The sequence below is a fragment of the Benincasa hispida genome, chromosome 11, assembly GCF_027475165.1.
Source record: "Benincasa hispida cultivar pf3 chromosome 11, pf3_genome.v1.1, whole genome shotgun sequence".
Taxonomy (NCBI): Eukaryota; Viridiplantae; Streptophyta; class Magnoliopsida; order Cucurbitales; family Cucurbitaceae; genus Benincasa; species Benincasa hispida.
This window is the reverse complement of record NC_143488.1, coordinates 68206647-68224342: the sequence shown is the minus strand read 5'-3', so window position 1 is coordinate 68224342 and position 17696 is coordinate 68206647. Positions and strand designations below refer to the sequence as shown.

Genomic DNA, 17696 nt, shown 5'->3' with positions numbered 1-17696 from the left:
CAGATTGTCGAAAGCCTCGTGGGTGCCGATTGCCCGATTGCTATTTAGTCATTTCAACCGGGTCGATAAATCGATAAGCTTCGTGGGTCGAATCGTGTTAAGTATCGGGTCCGAAGTCAGATCGATTTGGGTTTGGAGCAGCATTTTGACAGAAACCTAATCGGGTCTAGTCTAAAGCAACCTTTTGATAGAAACCTAATCGGATTAGATCGGGTCTGAAGCGGCTTTTTGACAGAAACCGGGTCTGGAGTGGTTTTTGAACCTAATCGGGTCGGGTCGGGGCTAGAGCGGTTTTTTGACAGAGACCGGGTCTGAAGTGGTTTTTTGATAAGTTTTCCTTTTTTTTTCTATTTCGTCCTTAATTTCTTGTTTTGCCAATTAACAATTTTTTCGTGGCATCCATAAATTCTAACAATACTGAAGGGACCATACTTCCAATCACTATTCACAAATTAAATGGAAGGAATTATCTATATTGGTCACAATCAGTTATGATGTTCATATGTGGAAAAGGAAAGGAATATTACCTGTCAAGCAAAAATCCTATCCCAGACCAAGTTGATCAAAGATACAAGACATGGAAAGTGGAAAATAATATGGTTATGTCGTGGCTAATCTACTCCATGACGACAGAGATTGGTGAAGAATTTTTACTCTTCTCAACTGCAAGCGAAATCAGGGAAGCAGCTTGTGAAACTTATTCTGACCAAGAAAATACTACAGAGTCATTTGAAATTGAAGGAAAAATTCAAGAGCTATGGCAAGGGGATATACAAGTCGCTCACTATTTCACTCAACTATCTCGCCTTGGGCAGAAACTGGATGTATTTGAAAGCTATAAGTGGGAATGCACTGCAGATGAAGCTACATTAAAAAAAATAGTTGAAAAGAAACGAGTGTTCAAATTTATGCTTGGCCTTAATAAAGAACTCGATGAGGTATGTGGTAGAATCTTAGCTATTAAATCATTATCTAACATCATAGAAGTGTTTGCAAAAGTAAGAAGAGAAGAAAGTAGGAAGAAACTAATGTTAGAAGTGACTGCAAGTTCTGAATCTGAAGGATCAACCTTACTTACTCGAAACCTTGGTAATGAGGTACGTATAAATACTCATGATAACCGTTACAATCGAAACCATGCACAGGGACTGAAGATCGACAATGAAAACCAAGACCATGGTGTGAACACTGTAAAAAATCAAGACACACTAAAGAATTGTTGGGATATTCATGGTAAACCTCCAGATTAGAAGACCGAAAAAGGTGCAGGAGACAGACGTGGAAAGGCCTATCAAGCAAGTGTTGGGGATGATGCCCTAAAGTCTCGTGTCCTGTAGTTTGTAAACAGTTTGTACGAACGCTTGTGATGTATAATATATGATATTTACTTCATTTCTTGACTTTGCACATTTGGATGTTTTATTTGCTTTACCACAAACTAATAAACTAAAATCCATGGTTGTCATTATGTAACTTAAGCATGTATGTGGTGACATACAAGTGAATCATGTCTTGAGTGATAACCAAAATGGTCTGTAGTATATGGATATATGAGGGAAACCTTATCCTGGTAATGCTACGGATGCAGTCCGCTTTGTAGAATGGTTACAAGTGTTGTGACTTGCCACATATGGTCTGATCTTGATTATTCGTGTAGAGACATGCGAGCGAGGGCATCCTATATAAAGAGTTTGTATAAGACCTAATCACGAAGTGTTAACATCTCGTTATATAACGTCGTTCATGATAGAGACTTCACTTCATTAGGATGACCATAGGTAACATGACCTCAATCTTGTGTGAGTTGAGAACTCCTGCCATTGAGGGTGGTACTTTGATTTGCATGGGTGTGAGTGGCCAGGTCGCCGACTCAAACCTACCATTTTGGAGATTCGTCTGATTTGGGAGCTGAGAACTCAGCTACACAAAATGGAATTCACTCATTCCCCGAAGCAGGGGTAAGCAGATAGATTGCTCCCTTAAGGGTTGATCCTGGGAATTGAACGATGTGGCGCCACACATCTTCTCATGGCCCGAGAGGTGTTCACACATAGTTAGACTATGTTGTATTGTTCATTAGAGGGATCAGTGGTACTTAAGGAGTGAGATGTAACTATATGGGCAAAACGGTAAATTGGCCCAGCTATACTTACGAGCATCTGTGAAGGGCTATCGTACTCATGATTGGTTATATCCGATAGAAACAGAAATATATCCATGGTAAGAAGAGTTCAGCTGTCGGTCTTTAATGAAATGTCTGGTAGTTAACGGATGGTGGATCTCGTGGCTAAAGAATTTAGTCAGCTATTCACGTACCGTTGGAGCTTCGAACCATAGGTCCATAAGGTCCCCTTGGTAGCTTGGATACAAGTTGACAATCAGTTTTTGGGTTAGTTTAAAATATTCAAAGACTAGAGGGAGTTCGATTATATATGATATGATTAAACGAGTTAATTATATGTGATATGATTAACTAAATGTATGAGATACATTAATTTGGAGGAAATCGGATATAAATAGGATTTGTATCAAGTAGAGGAGAAAACACTATAGTTGATATATGATATCAAACTATAGGTTATAAATATAATATGATTATATTTATTATTCTATTAATTGGACAGTTATGAGATAATTGCCGCGCGTTTTCTCCGAAATCATGCGTTAAAAGGAAGTTCAATTCGGTTTTCGTAACTAAAGAATAAAATGAAAATGGTCTTCATTTTTGAAAAATATATGCATAATTGCTCAAGAGGTGTTTGCATTCGATCGCATAGTAATTCAGAGCCTATACGATAGTGCATCCTTTACTAAACGATTGCATACACCTGCATGCGCTTTTCTAAACAATTGTTTGTCTTTACCTAAACGATCGCTTAACCCCTGAGCCTTACTAAACAATCGTATAGATGATCGCCAAGCTTTTCCTACACAATCATGTACCTTGCCTCAACGATTAAGCACCCTGACTATACAATAGTCGTTCATTTCTGCCACTTGCTTAATCTTTGTACACGATAGTCTTTCCTCCTCACCTCTACCAAATCTGAACAAAGTCCACACTTTGGATTCTCACTCTGGGAATACTAAGGGCTCCAAGTGGTGGTGTCATCCCTATTTCCTTGTGTTCGTGGAAGCCGTTCGTGGTAGACGACTGGGGTGTTGTTGAACGATTGTCTGACGTTCGAGCGAGAGCGCAAGGAGTTTGTTCGTGGAGAGAGCGAGTTTTGTTCTGAATAAAGTCTTCAACTGGTAAGTCCTCGTTCTCTTGTTTTTTATGTGAAAGCATGCCGGTAATTTAGTGTTGTTAATGTTGGGATTGGTGTCCTAATTCTCTCAGAGTCTCATTGTTTTGTAAAGATACACATTGTTTGATGAATAAAATAAATGTTATTTCATTTTGACATTTACTCATATCCAATAAACAAAGTCCATTGGTTATCTTATGTGAACTTAAGCATGTATATGTGATATACAAGTGGATCATATCTTAAGTGATAACCTAAATAGGTCTGTAGTATAAGGATTAAGATGGGATACCTGATCCTCGTGACACTATGGATACGACCCACTTTGTAGAGGTTTGCAAGTGTTGTAAATTACTACAAATGGTAGATCCTGACCATTCATGTAGAGACGTGTGAGCGAGGTTGTCCTATACAAAGAGTTTGTATAAGCTCTGGACCACGAGATGACTAGACTCTATATATAACGTCGTTGATACTAGAGACTTACATCTCACCCAAACGACTATAGGTGACACGACCTCAATCCTGAGTGTTTTGGGAACTCCTGCCTTTGACGGTGGTCCTTTGATTAGTATAGGTGAGAATGACCAAATTGTCAACTCAACATGCCTACCTTTTTGGAGACTTGTCTGATTTGGGAGCTGGGAACTCAATCCATAAGATGGAATTCACTCCTTTCCCGAAGTAGGGATAAGTAGAGAGATCTCCCTTAAGGACTGATTCCGAGACTTGAACATAGTGGCCACAGCTTCTCTTTGAAAGAAAGGACTCGGTCATAGTAGAACTATGACTTATGTTCATTAGAGGGATCAATGGTACTTAAGGAGTTAGATGTAACTACAGGGGCATAACGGTTATTGGCCCAGTTGTACTTACGAGCGATCTGTGAAGGGTTATTGCATTGTTGATTGGTTAAGATGGATGCATAATATATCTGTGGTAAGGAGAGTTCAACTATCGGTCTTTCGTGGAGTACTTGGCAGTTAACCGATGGTGGATCCCGTGACTAAAGAGTTTAGTCAGTTATTCACGTACCATTGGAGCTTCGAGCTACAGGTCCATAAGGTCCATTGGTAGCTCAATGGATTCAGTTGAGGATCAGTTCTTGGTGTTGATTTGAAATGTTCAAATTGATAAGAGGTAAGTCGATTATATATGATATGATTAGTATGATTTATGAGATACATCTAGTAGAGGATTAATGTAAATGATATTTACATTAAGTACCATGGAATAAAAAAAGAACTATGGTTTATATGTTTCATGAGATGAAATATTAAAACTATAGGTTATAAATATAGTATGATAAGTTGGTTATCATTTATATTTATAATAATATGAATTATTGGATAATTAAATTTTTTTCTCTAATAACCAATTGAGTGGGAGATTATTGGTGGTTCATGGTAACCGTGAGATAAAAAGGAAAATTATTTTCCTAATTTTAGTAAGTTTTTGTCAAAATTGATTTGAGATTTCTCTCTTGGAAAAGAATCTCACGGAGTTTGTCAAGTAAATACGGATTTACTAAACGACAACTTGTTTTAGTAAACAGTCGTGTAGTGCTTTGTAAACGACAAGCACGAAACTAAACGATGAGCTAAACGATCGCTTAGCTTTTGCTAAATGATTGGGCATTGACCTATACCATAGGTTTCTGTCTTTTCCCACATGTCCAATCGTATACATGATTATTGAATCCTCCTTCATCTGCCTCATACCAAGTCCACACAGAGCCCACCCTCTGGATTCTCACACCGAGAATACCAAGGTAACCTTCTTGGTGGTGTCATACTCAACTCAATATCGTCGAGGTTCTGTGAAGGCTGTTTGTGTTGCTGGGGTGTTCGTGACCGAGGCGATCACTGAGAACAAGTGCACGGTGTTCGTGCTGTGGAGCGGTCGTGTTGTTCGAGCGTTCGAAGTTGCTACGTCCGAGCGTTCGTGAGAAAAAAGCGTGGAGACGAGTCGAAAAACATTCGTAGCTTTTCTCCTTGTTTCTTGTTGTATCATGTTGTAATTTCTATATTGAATGCATAATCATTTGTTTTGTTTACGACTGTAATTTGTAATGTTCATACATGATTGTAATTTGGAATGATCTATTCCGCTGCTCATAGAAATCCTCGTGTTCGATTTCCTTCAGTTAATGCATATTTGTTTGTGTGAATGTATATGTGAAAATTCTGTCACAATGAATTGGAAAGATCCGCTTCCGCTCATAGGTACTTTTGTATAAGAGTTCCTTCAGCAAGTACATCATCATAAGGTAACTTCAACCCTGGACATAATGTGTTTACTAAGGAGCAATTTGACCTTCTCCAAAAACTATTTGGCCATGACAGATGACATCTCACTTTTAACTAACTACACACACTGTAATAGTCAAATTACTGTAAAGATTGCTGATGGTACCTATTCTAAAGTAATGAGAATTGGCAATGTGTTTATATCTAAAGATCTGGTGTTAGAGAATGTGTTGCATGTCCCAAACCTTAGATGCAATCTTCTTTCCATAAGCAAACTAATGTTTATGAAAATTGCAGTGCAACTTTCTACTCACATAATTGCATATTTCAGGATATGAATTCGAGGAAGATGATTGGCAATGCTAAGGAAACCTCGGTCTCTACATACTAAATGCTCTTAAGCCGCAGGTCAAGGAGTTAGGTCTTAGCAAGTCTATTTTTATCTCTAAAGACAATTATGATAATACAATAATGTTATGACATAATCGTTTAGGACATCCCAATTTTCTATATCTGAAATGAATGTTTCCAGATATTTTTAATAAAGTTATCAGATGTTGTTGCTTCTAAAGATAATTATGTTAGTACATCTACTTTTGTTGCTTCTAAAGACAATTATGATAGTACAATAATGTTATGACATAATCGTTTAGGACATCCCAATTTTCTATATCTGAAATGAATGTTTCCAGATATTTTTAATAAAGTTATCAGATGTTTCAAGGTGAGTCTTGTGAAATGGCAAAGCTGGCTCGATCCTCATATTTGGTAAGCACATATAAACCCTATTATCCTTTTTCTATAATGCATAGTGATGTTTGAGGACCTAGTAGAGTTCATAATGTAATCGGAGCTAAATGATTTGTTTCCTTTATCGATGATCACACTAGACTTACTTAGATGTTTTTAATGAAAGAAAAATCTGAAGTCACTATCATATTCCGGATAAGGATCAATGTCCTAAGACACCTCAAGAGGTTATTTTAACACTGACAATGCTAAAGATTATTTTAACACTTCCTTAAAAAAAAATTCTAAATGAAAAAAGTATTGCCCACCTAAGTACCTGTCCTAACATTCCCCAGCAAAATGGAATTGCGAAGAGAAAAAACAAACATCTTTTAGAAGTTTCTAGAGCTTTAATGTGTCACGTTAACACCCCCCATCTTTTTTGGGGAGAAGCAGTTCTAACATCCACCTACCTTATTAATAGAATTCCCTCTCAAATATTAGACTTCAAAACTCCCTTACAAAATCTTAAAGAAGTTTTTCCACGTGATAGATTATTTTCTCAAGTCCCTTTAAAAATATTTGGTTGCATAGTCTTTGTTCAAGATTATAGACCCAATAAGAGTAAGTTAGATCCTAAGGCAATAAAATTCATCTTTCTCGGTTATGCTCCAAGCCAAAAGGGCTACAAATGCTACTCACCAACTACTAAAAGGTTCTATACATCAATGGATGTAACCTTCTTTGAAACTCAACCCTACTTTCAAAAGCTAGACACAACTGAACCTTCCACTCTCATAGAAAACGAAAAACGAAGAAAAACGAAGGAAACAAAAAACTAGATCTCAGTGAAGAGAGTGCTCCTTGTGTCCCTTATATATATGAAATCGATGTTCCCAATCAAAGCCCACCTGAATGTAGGAAAGACCCTATAGATATACTAGAAGGAAGAACACCCTTGGGCGTGAACCAGTACTCAATCAGAACCCAACCGAAATACAGGAAAATCATATCTCCAACTCCACAGCAAAAACACTCACTGAAGATATTGATCTTCCCATTGCAAAACGAAAAGGGATAAGAACCTATACGATGCATCTATCCAAAACTACCTGTCCTACAAAAATTTCACTCCCAAGTTCAAAGCATTCACAACTACATTATCCCAAGTACACATTTCGAACAATGTCTATGAAGCCCTCAAGGACATTAATTGGAAGCAAGCTGTATTAAACGAAATAAAAGCCTTAGAAAAGAATAACACACGGGAAATAACAGACCTACCTCTAAGGAAGAAAACAGTAGGATGCAAATAGATCTTCACCATCAAATACAGAGCTAACGAAGAAATAGATAGATTCAAAGCTAGACTCGTTGCCAAAGGTTTCACCTAGTCTTATGGCATTGACTATCAAGAAATATTTGTCCTAGTGGCAAAATTAAATACTATTCATGTCCTTTTTTCCCTAGTTGTGAATAATGATTAGATTCTTTACCAATTAGACATAAAAAATGCATTCCTTAATGGAGACTTAGAAGAAAAAGTGCATATGGATATACCTACCGGTATATAATCTACTAAAATCATAAATAAGGTATATAAACTCAAAAAATCCCTTTATGGCCTAAAACAATCCCCTAGGGTGTGGTTTGATAAATTTTCAAGAGTGGTAAAGGAAAACGGGTACTTACAATGTCAATCTGACCATACTCTCTTAGTCAAACATTCTTGCACGGGTAAAATAGCAATTATCATTGTCTATGTAGATGACATTATCCACAGGAGACCGTGAAGAAGAAATAAGAAATCTAAAGCTTCTCTTAGCCAAGGAATTCGAAGTAAAAGAATTAAGCAACCTTAAATACTTCCTAGGGATGGAAGTGGTCCGCTCAAAAACGGGCTTAAGCATTTCTCAAAGAAAATATGTCCTTGACTTGTTAAAGGAAACTGGAATGCTTGGATGCAAGTCTGCTAATACCCCAATTGACACAAACAATCACATAATCAAAGAAAACAATCACACAATGGAGATCAGTATCAAAGGCTAGTTGGAAAATTGATTTACCTAACTCACACAATACCTGATATATGTTTTGCAGTCAGCTTTATAAGTCAATTTATGAACAGTTCAACAGAAGACAATATGCAAGTTGTGTATATAGTACTCAGGTACTTAAAATGAGCTCCAGGAGAGGGATTATACTTCAAGAAATCTAGGAGAAGAAACATCGAAATCTTCACAGATGCCGATTGGGCAAGCTAAAAAATAGCCAGAAGATCAACTTTCGGATATTGCACCTTTGTTTGGGGAAATTTAGTCACCTGGCGAAGTAAGAAACAATCTGTAGTATCCAGGAGCGGTGTCCAAGCTAAACTAAGAGCTCTAGCTCAAGGAATATGTGAAGGAATGTGGCTCAAAAGCATTATATCTAAACTTAAAATCAAATCAGAAGAACCATGGAAGTACACTGTGATAATCAAGCTACTATAAGTATCGCCAAAGACCCAGTCCATCATGATCGCATAAAACATGTGGACATTGATCGACATTTTATTAAAGAAAAAATTGAAAACAAAAGCATCTCACTCAACTACATACCTACCAAGAGGCAAATTGCTGACATACTTACAAAGGCCCTATTCAAGAATATGTTTGAAAACTTAAAAAAAACAAGCTGGACTTAATCAACATATACAACCCAGCTTGAAGGGGAGTGTTGAATATGAAAAGCCTTCTACTTCCCTTATCCAGTTGGATTTTATTCCCTGTAATTTGTATTTATTCTTATTCTTACCATATGTACAATTTTTTGCCGTTATAAGTTTTTCCATAATTGACTAACATAGTTGTATATATAAGGGATGCTCCCTCTTGTAAAATCATAAGAAAAATAAGAGGATAGTTCAGAATTACAATAATAATGTAATTCAACATGACTAATTTATGTGTTGATTAAACTTATTTTGGTGTAAAACTTTATTTCAATGAAATTAACGAATTTATAAAGAATTTGACAGTATTTTTTTTAAAACTCTTAAGTAAATTTATGTTAAATTCTTAAGTAAATTAGTTAAAATTTAACGGAGTATTAAAATGTAACACTAATATAAATTTAGAGTAAACGTTGATGAAATTAAAAGTTTATGGTTTCAATTTAGACAACATAATAAATTTATAGTCGAAATTAATATATATTTTTTAAAAAATAATATTTAATTATCTTAAAAACAATCAGAATTAAATAAATAAATAAATCGTGTCGCTTTTATGTAACTCGGCCATTTGTTTATCAATGAGTCAGTAAAGAGAGAGAGAGCCGATTTCAGTCGGCAAAAAAGACGACGTCGTTTCATAAACTAGCGACCGCCAGACGAGTGGCTGGGAAACAACGATGAGAAGCAGCAACACGTGTTTAGATCTGATTCGTTAAGCTCATTCGAGAGTAGAAACCGGCAAACCGCAGGAAAAACCCGGAAAAATGTTATTTATTTAAAATAAAATTCCTCCAAAAAATAGGGAAAAAAAATAAAATAAGAAAATAAAAAGCGCTTTGGTTTTTGCCCTTTTCCTCTTCTGAATTTGCCCTGAAAAAGGGAAAAACAAAAACGAACGGTGCTGATAAACTTGATTCTCTCATCTCAGTCGTCTCCTTGCTCCTATCTTCACCATCGTCCGATTCCATTCCACCACTCCATTTCCACCCGATCTAATTCCTTCTCTCTCGCGCCCAAATTACAAATCTTCCGTTTTCTCCCACCAGGTAAAAGAATTATTTCTTCTCTTTTTTCCATTTTTCAATTCTCTCAAATCGTCTCTCTTCAAACCGACAACCCTTTTCGTATTTCCCTTCTAATTTCTCACCCATCTTCCATTTTTGCTTCTGGGTTCTTCTGGACCTTGCGTTTGAAGGGCTTGTTCATGGGTTTTGTTCTTTTTTTTCTGGTCTCTGGGATTGATGATGTTGTTTCGCGTATAGGGTTTTGGTTTGAAAATGGCTGATGCTCCGGCGAGTCCCGGCGGAGGAAGCCATGAGAGCGGTGAGCAGAGTCCGAGGTCTAATGTTCGTGAACAGGATAGGTTTCTTCCTATTGCGAATATTAGCAGGATCATGAAGAAGGCTCTTCCTGCTAATGGAAAGATTGCCAAGGATGCTAAAGAAACCGTACAAGAATGTGTATCGGAGTTTATCAGTTTTATTACCAGCGAGTATGGGCGTATTTCTATGATCAATTTTGATTTGTTGATTTTCCCTTCTCCTATGTTCTGAATTTGGGGGTTTTTTTTCCCTCCCAATGGCTGAATTGTTTCTAGGGCAAGTGATAAATGTCAAAGAGAGAAACGGAAGACGATTAATGGAGATGATTTACTTTGGGCCATGGCCACTCTTGGATTTGAGGATTATATCGATCCACTTAAAACCTACTTGACGAAATACAGAGAGGTAGTCAGTCGGCTAATTCTAATGCTTTAACTCTGATGAAAGAACTGTATTAAATAGAATTTACATTTGCATCTTGTTCATTATCTACTTTTACGATTCGGTTGATGGTTTTAACAGGGAGCTTTCTAGTCTTGTTAACTTTGTTAGACACTTTTTTATAATTATTTCGTCTTTAGTTTTCAGTTCTTTGAAATATATGCTTATTTTCTCATTATTGCTTTAGTATTGTTTTCATCTTTCATAAAGAAATGTTTGAATTCTTAGTCAAAATCCAAAAACAAAAGCAAAGCTTTTGGAAACTAAAAAAAATAAATAAAAGTTTTTAGAAACTTGATTTTGTTTTTGGAATTTAGCTATGAATTCAAAATTTTCATTTCCTTAGATGAAAATCATGGTAAAGAAAACGTGAGAAAACAAGCACGCTTCCCAAGGACCATAAACCAAAACTATCAATGGAGCTTTATTTATTTTTGGTGGTTAATTTTACTGCTGTTCGTTGTGTTCTTCAACTGATGGGTGGATGCTTTGGTTTTTGCATTTTTTTGCCTGCTGGTTTGGACTTGGGGGCGTTTTAGACGGAGGTAAGATAGAGTTTTCTTTACTGTCTCTGTGAATTGTCAACATCATGTATGAAATTAGGAGGTTTTTATTTAGTGTTTGTGTTGTCTTACAGGGTGACACTAAGGGGTCTGCTAAAGGTGGTGATGCGTCAGCTAAGAAAGAAGCTCATCCAACCTCTATTTCCCAGGTCAATTATATGAGTTCGATATACCTTTTTTTTCCATTGAGCTGGATTTTTGGTGTTTTCTTCTGACCACCTCTCTTTTCAATTCTATAGATTGCTCATCAAGGGTCGTTTTCCCAAGGAGTTAATTATGCAAGTTCTCAAGTACTATCTCTCTCTCTCTTTCATTCTCTCTCTCTTTCTCCCACACTCACTCTCAAATAATAATATGCATGTACTTTCACAATGTCTTTTGAAGAAGTAAAGAAGCAGTTTTGGGCATACACAGGGCATGTTTGGAATTGATTTTGAAATGATTAAAACCTTTTTGGCCATTTTCAGTATCAGTCTAAAACACATGCATTTTGTCATTCCAAATTAATTTTGATGGGATGAAAAATCACATTTGAAAGCGTAAAACCAAGCATGAAAATGTTTTTGAATGATTTAATTTATGTTTTAGAATGATTTTGAATCTGGAAAAATGATGTCCAACATTTCAAAATTATTTCCAAACATGCTCTTAGGGTGAATTTGCAATGACTCTTGGATTGTGGAAGGTTTTTTTAGGTAATTAGTTACTTTTGTCAAAACTCTTATGGTATTTGGTCATATAATTAAATGTTATCTTGATAATTCTCGAATTACTTTAAAAAATAACTTTAGAGGAAGCACTTTCAGGAGTGCTTGTCCATCTGATTAAAAGTCATGTCTACTCTTCTGTCATCAAGTGATACAAATGTCCTTGGTAGTCTCCCCATTAACCTGTCCATCTAATGGTAACAGGATGTGTTTGGAACTTGATCTATTTGTCGATTGTGGCGGCCAGAGGTCTTTGTGAGAATTTGCTAGAATTCTTAGTGTAACATCAAAATAGTTGGTGTGTAGAGAAAAAGCATGTCAAGAACTATTTTTGGGGGACTTGGAGTTACAAGTTGAATTTCATCTGTTATTTATTTTCTTTGGACAATGTTTGTTATTTACACTCCACCCCACACTCTTCTATACTAGTAAAGTAACTTCGTTGTTTAAGTTCTTTTCCCCCTTCATGGAGTGGTTTAAGTTGTTTTTTTTGTTTTCCCCTTCTTTTAGTAACTTCTTCGCATAAGCATATTAGTTTTGTTTATGTTTATATCTTCATGATTCTTAAAGTTCTTTCGTCATTGTCAAAGCATATCTTATATTACTTGGGGTTTGTTTTAGAGCTCTCATATCAAAATCTTGGTTGAAAATTGAAATATATGATAAATTAGTATACAAATTTGAACGTTTCAAGGAGATGGCTTATAGCAGTAAAAGGCTATTTCCCTTTTAGCCTTGGTGAAAGGGCAATATATTGGTATTTGTATCTTTTTTAGGTTACCTAGAAAATGAGGCAACTTTTTTGAGCTTCTTTGTATTGGGATCATCCCCCTTTGTGTAAAATGGTCAAAAGTGGTAAATCTAGAGGCTTTGATCATGTTGCCTTCCACCCAAAATAATTAATATCCAATGAGTTTTCTAATGCAAATGAAAATATTACACTGCCAAATGGTTGTCCTGTACAAATAATTAAGATATAAATAAGCAAGAATAGGAATAAGGGCCTGTTTTGAAGTACAATGTTAGGAATTTTTACTTATTCACAGTAGTTTCAACTTTCAAGTAGCGTCTTAGAAGTGTTTTTATCTAATAAGTAATTCCAAAGCAAAATTTACTTCTCTCTCTCCAAGGTTTAATACCATCTTTTTTTTATTTCGCAGTCACAAGCCCAGCATCTGATGGTACCTATGCAAGGTACTGAATGAATTTGCCTCGAATCGACCATGTAAACTGTTGAATTTGGAGATCTTTGCTCAGCATAACAGCAAAATTTGAGTCTATTTATTTGAAGTTTGGGTGGTTTTGATACTGTTATTGTAGAAACAGTTGAAACTTTGTATATTATTATGGCTGTCTATTGGATTGGAGTTAGGACGCTGTATTTAATAGAGGTTCCAAGTCCTGGGGATCCCATTTATTCATGACTTGTAAACCTTACAACCTTTGGCAGGGTCTTGAAGATCTTGAAAAAGACTTAGTAGCAGTAGCACCCTTTGGATTTTTTTCCCCTTTTTTTTGTTCAGAATCATTTTCCTAATCAAAACAATAAATTGTGCCAGGAATGATTTGCTTCTAGAAGTTCTTAAATCCTTCTTTTATGTAGATGAAATGAATGGTATGCATTGTAAACTCATTTATTCTTGTGTTTATCTTGGTTTCTGATATGTGAATCTATTTATTTTTCATTTTTTTATTTTAAAATAGTAAGATAAATTGGCGGTCAAATAGTTCAATTAAATGTATGATTTGTTCATGTGTAATGACACAAATTGGTTAAACTACAAATTTGGTTTCTATGATTTGGGGGGAAAAATAGAATTTAGTTTTTATGGTTTATAATTAGAATTATATGGTTTATAATTAGAATTTAATTTTATATAATTGAAGTAAGTTTGTCAATAGGAAAATAAATTATAAATCTCTCCCAAATAGTCATTGGTATAGATCACCCATAGTTATTTTGGTAGGGATTATTTACAAAGATTTTAAAATGATAAAAACTATTTAGGAGATCGATATTATTATATACTATAAGGATCATTTAGGATTTTCTTTTTTAAATTGTAAGTATTAAATTATAACTTTTATAATTAGAGAGATCAAATTTTAACAATTTTCTATCCATAAGAATCACATTTATAATTTAACCACATAAATTGATTGGAGGTACAATAAAATGAAAATCTTTAACACGTGATTTGATCTGATTAGTCAAGGTATAACGATGCAAGGATTTGGATTCTAACTTTTAACTTTAATTTTGTTATGTTCATTGGTGATTGGTGTAGGAATGAGTTATATGGTGAATAGTCTTACCTTAACCCTCCTCCCTTTTTTCCCTCTCTTCCTTTCTTCTAAAATTGAGATCCATTAAAACCCACATAATCCAGCAATTAAACATCATTCCCTCTCGAAGATGTGGGATAAAATAGAGGAAGGAATTAACTCTGTCTTAAAAAGATAAATCTTTAGATGAAAAATGTAAAATTGTTAGATTATGGACAATTCTGTTCTCTTCTCTAATAATTTTACAAAAATGAAAAATATTTACCGAAAAAACAAGAAACAGAGCCTCTTCGACCAAAATAAATAAATAAACCTTAACTTTCTTTTCCTTACCTTTTAAAGTTACTAAGAGAAGAATGATAAATTTGCCTTTATGATGTAATGACCCATGGGTATGCCATCCAGCACAAATGCTTCAATTTTTCAAGTCTTAAGAATGATGACATGTGGGGTCCTTTAGCTTCTTTACAGATTGTTAACTAGTCGGTCAGATTTGACTTTTGAATCATAAAGTTAGTGCATTTAATATCTTTGAGGGATTAGAAAAATAGTGGTTAAAGTTTTTATTTCCACGACTTGTATCAATTTCTACTCTAAATTTTTAGTTTCAATAAATTTGCACTATAAGTTTAAGTAAAGTTGTGATGTGTCTATTTAATAGGTTTTTTATTGAAATTTCTTAAGAATCATATGTTTCCACTTTATTTATTAATTTTAACAAAGAGCAATAGAACAATATAGGAATATCTATGAATCATTAATTTCAACAAAATTATGTTGTATACGAAATTTTTAATTGATCACAAGTGACCGTTGATTGAAATTATAACGTTGATGTGACAAGTTTAAGTTTTTTTCCCATAAATGATGGACGAAGAACTAAAATGTTGAGAACAAAAATCTTAACTCTTAGTAGAATTTTTAATCAAATTTCAAAAATAATTTATTTTTAAAAAATGTAAAAATGAATTTAGTTTTTGAAAAGATTTGTAAAAGTAAATAACAAAGCAATAAATTTAAAGGTGAAAAAGGTATACATAGTTTTAATTTTAAAAAACTATATACAAAAAATCAATGATCTGTTTCAAAATCATTTTGGTTTTTTTTTTTTTTTTTTTTTTTTTAAATTAAATTTATAGATACTCATTTCACCTTTAAATTTTCTTATTTTTAATACTTTTTATCAATGTTTTCAAAAATCAAGCCAAACTTTAAAAACTTAAAAAATAATTTTTGAAAATTTGCTCTTGTTTTTAAAAATTAACTAAGAATTAGACTCTTGTATTTAAAATATGTAAATGATGATAAGAATTTGAGAAAAAATATACTTAATTTTTTCAAAAAGAAAAATACTTTCCAATTTAGGTCCAAATGATTATTAAGTGAGTGATTTTTTTAGTAAATAAATTAAGTGCAATTTACCATGCTTTACCTTTTGACTTTCCTAAGATGATACATTACTTAAAAGATCAAAAGAATTGCTTCGCTAATTGACGAAGAACTTCCATCCTAGAGGTGGGGAGGTTCAATCCCCATCCCACAACTAATGTACTAAAAAACTAAAATATGATAAAGGTTAAAATTAGCATTTGAAATCACTCTAGATTCAAATATTGAAAATAGCTTTTGAAACAATTTTAGAGTGTATTTAACGAATTTTATCAAAAGTTATATATAGTCATTCAAACCAGTCCTAATTAAATTCCAAATTTACCCTAAAATGAATGAAGACTATTTATTAATAAAATGAGAAAAATGACTTGGGAGAAAATGAGGCAGAGAAGTTGATAAACTCTATTGATATGCATATTAGGTTTTAAAAAAATAAACCAATTGATTAGGTTGAAAGCTATTAAACTAGATTAAAAAAGGACCAGATTCTTATCCATTTAAATAAAATGTATGGGGAATAAGATAAGAACAATCAGACATTTAATATTAATATTGTTGTTTTCAAAGCTTATTAGAGTAATATTGTTGTTTTGAAACTTATTAGAGAAATATTGTTGTTTTGGGATTTTGAGGCTAGAAGTCGAGGGTTGAGGATTCGACTAATGTAGAGGTCGAACGTTGAGAACTCGACAAACAAAGAAAAACTTGAAAACAATACGTAAATTAGGGTTGTCGAGGGTTAAAGTTTCGACATACATAAGTCGAAACTTCAACCCTCGACAAGGAAAAGGAAATCTCACTAATTTTGTATATTAGGTTGTCGAAGGTTGAAATTCTGGCATACATAAGTCGAAACTTCAACCCTCGACAAGGAAGATAAGTGGGTGAAGCAGAATGTAAGAAAGAGCGAGATTGTGGGAGAGAGCGAGATTGTAGGAGAGAGAGAGATTGAGAGAGCGAGATTGAGTCTGCCACATGGATTAAACGGTCAACTAGTCAGCTGACGTGGTCTACCACATGGAAATCGTCTTCACTTTATTTACTTTCCATAAGTCTGAAAAAGTGCATATATATCATTATGCTGCCCCTGCTCTGATTCCCTTGCACGATTCCCTGCATGCATTGACTGATTGATTGACATATCGTCAGCAACTTCAATAAAAAAGTATAAATTTAATTCATTGAAAAATTATGTTTATCGTGTCGGGTGTCAGTTTCAAATTCGAAAGTTCAACAAAGCAATTGAAGATATCAAAGGAATAAATCGGAGCTATCTGAGTTTTTTTTTACAACATTAGTTTAGAGCAATGGACTCAAGCCATGATGGAGGATTCAGATATGGGTGGATGACGACAAATCTATTCGAGTGCATAAATGGAGTCCTCAAAGGAGCTCGAATGTTGCCTATAAATGCTCTTGCTCAGATAACATTATTCAAATGCGTGAACTATTTCGAGAAAAGAAGAGAAGAAATAAGGGATGCATTTAAGCGTCAAGATAAATACATGCGGTAATATTATTTTATATATATATATATATATTATTAATAATTTATATCAAACATATTTTATAATACTAAGTGGAGTAAAAATCCAGGTATGCACACAACAAAATAAATAAATGGGCTGCACAATCTAGTAAACATGAAGTACAATCATACGATCGGTATGAAGGTGTATTTCATGTGAAGACCAGACGTGATAGTCTCAATGCCAAAGGAGGAAACGTTCAAATATTGAGGCTAAACAGGTCCGAGCGATGTTGTTCATGTAACAAGTGACAAGCATTCAGCATTCCATGCTCGCATTTTATGGCCGTTTGCTTACATTTTAATATGAACTACGAAGATTTTATTGAGGACTACTACAAATTATCAACGTATGCTGAATGTTACTCTCCTCAATTTCAATCTGTACCACATGAAAATTACTGGATCACGCACCCTAATATGCTCGTCTTACATCCTGATCCATCGTTGAGACCGAAAAGTTCACGTTATCACAATGAGATGGATTGGACAGAACCGGCCACTCGACAACGATG

General features: G+C 34.4%; 1 protein-coding gene across 1 annotated transcript; it reads left to right on the top strand.

The window, feature by feature from the left end:
* The first annotated feature begins 9719 nt into the window (after positions 1-9719).
* Positions 9720-13608, top strand: LOC120091979 (nuclear transcription factor Y subunit B-8-like). The gene is made up of 7 exons (XM_090307244.1): positions 9720-9988; positions 10205-10434; positions 10540-10672; positions 11309-11311; positions 11343-11417; positions 11508-11558; positions 13136-13608. Exons 2-7 carry the CDS (start codon positions 10220-10222, stop codon positions 13178-13180), a joined length of 522 nt encoding a protein of 173 aa, XP_090163370.1. The 5' UTR covers positions 9720-9988; positions 10205-10219; the 3' UTR covers positions 13181-13608.
* The last annotated feature ends 4088 nt before the right edge of the window (positions 13609-17696 follow it).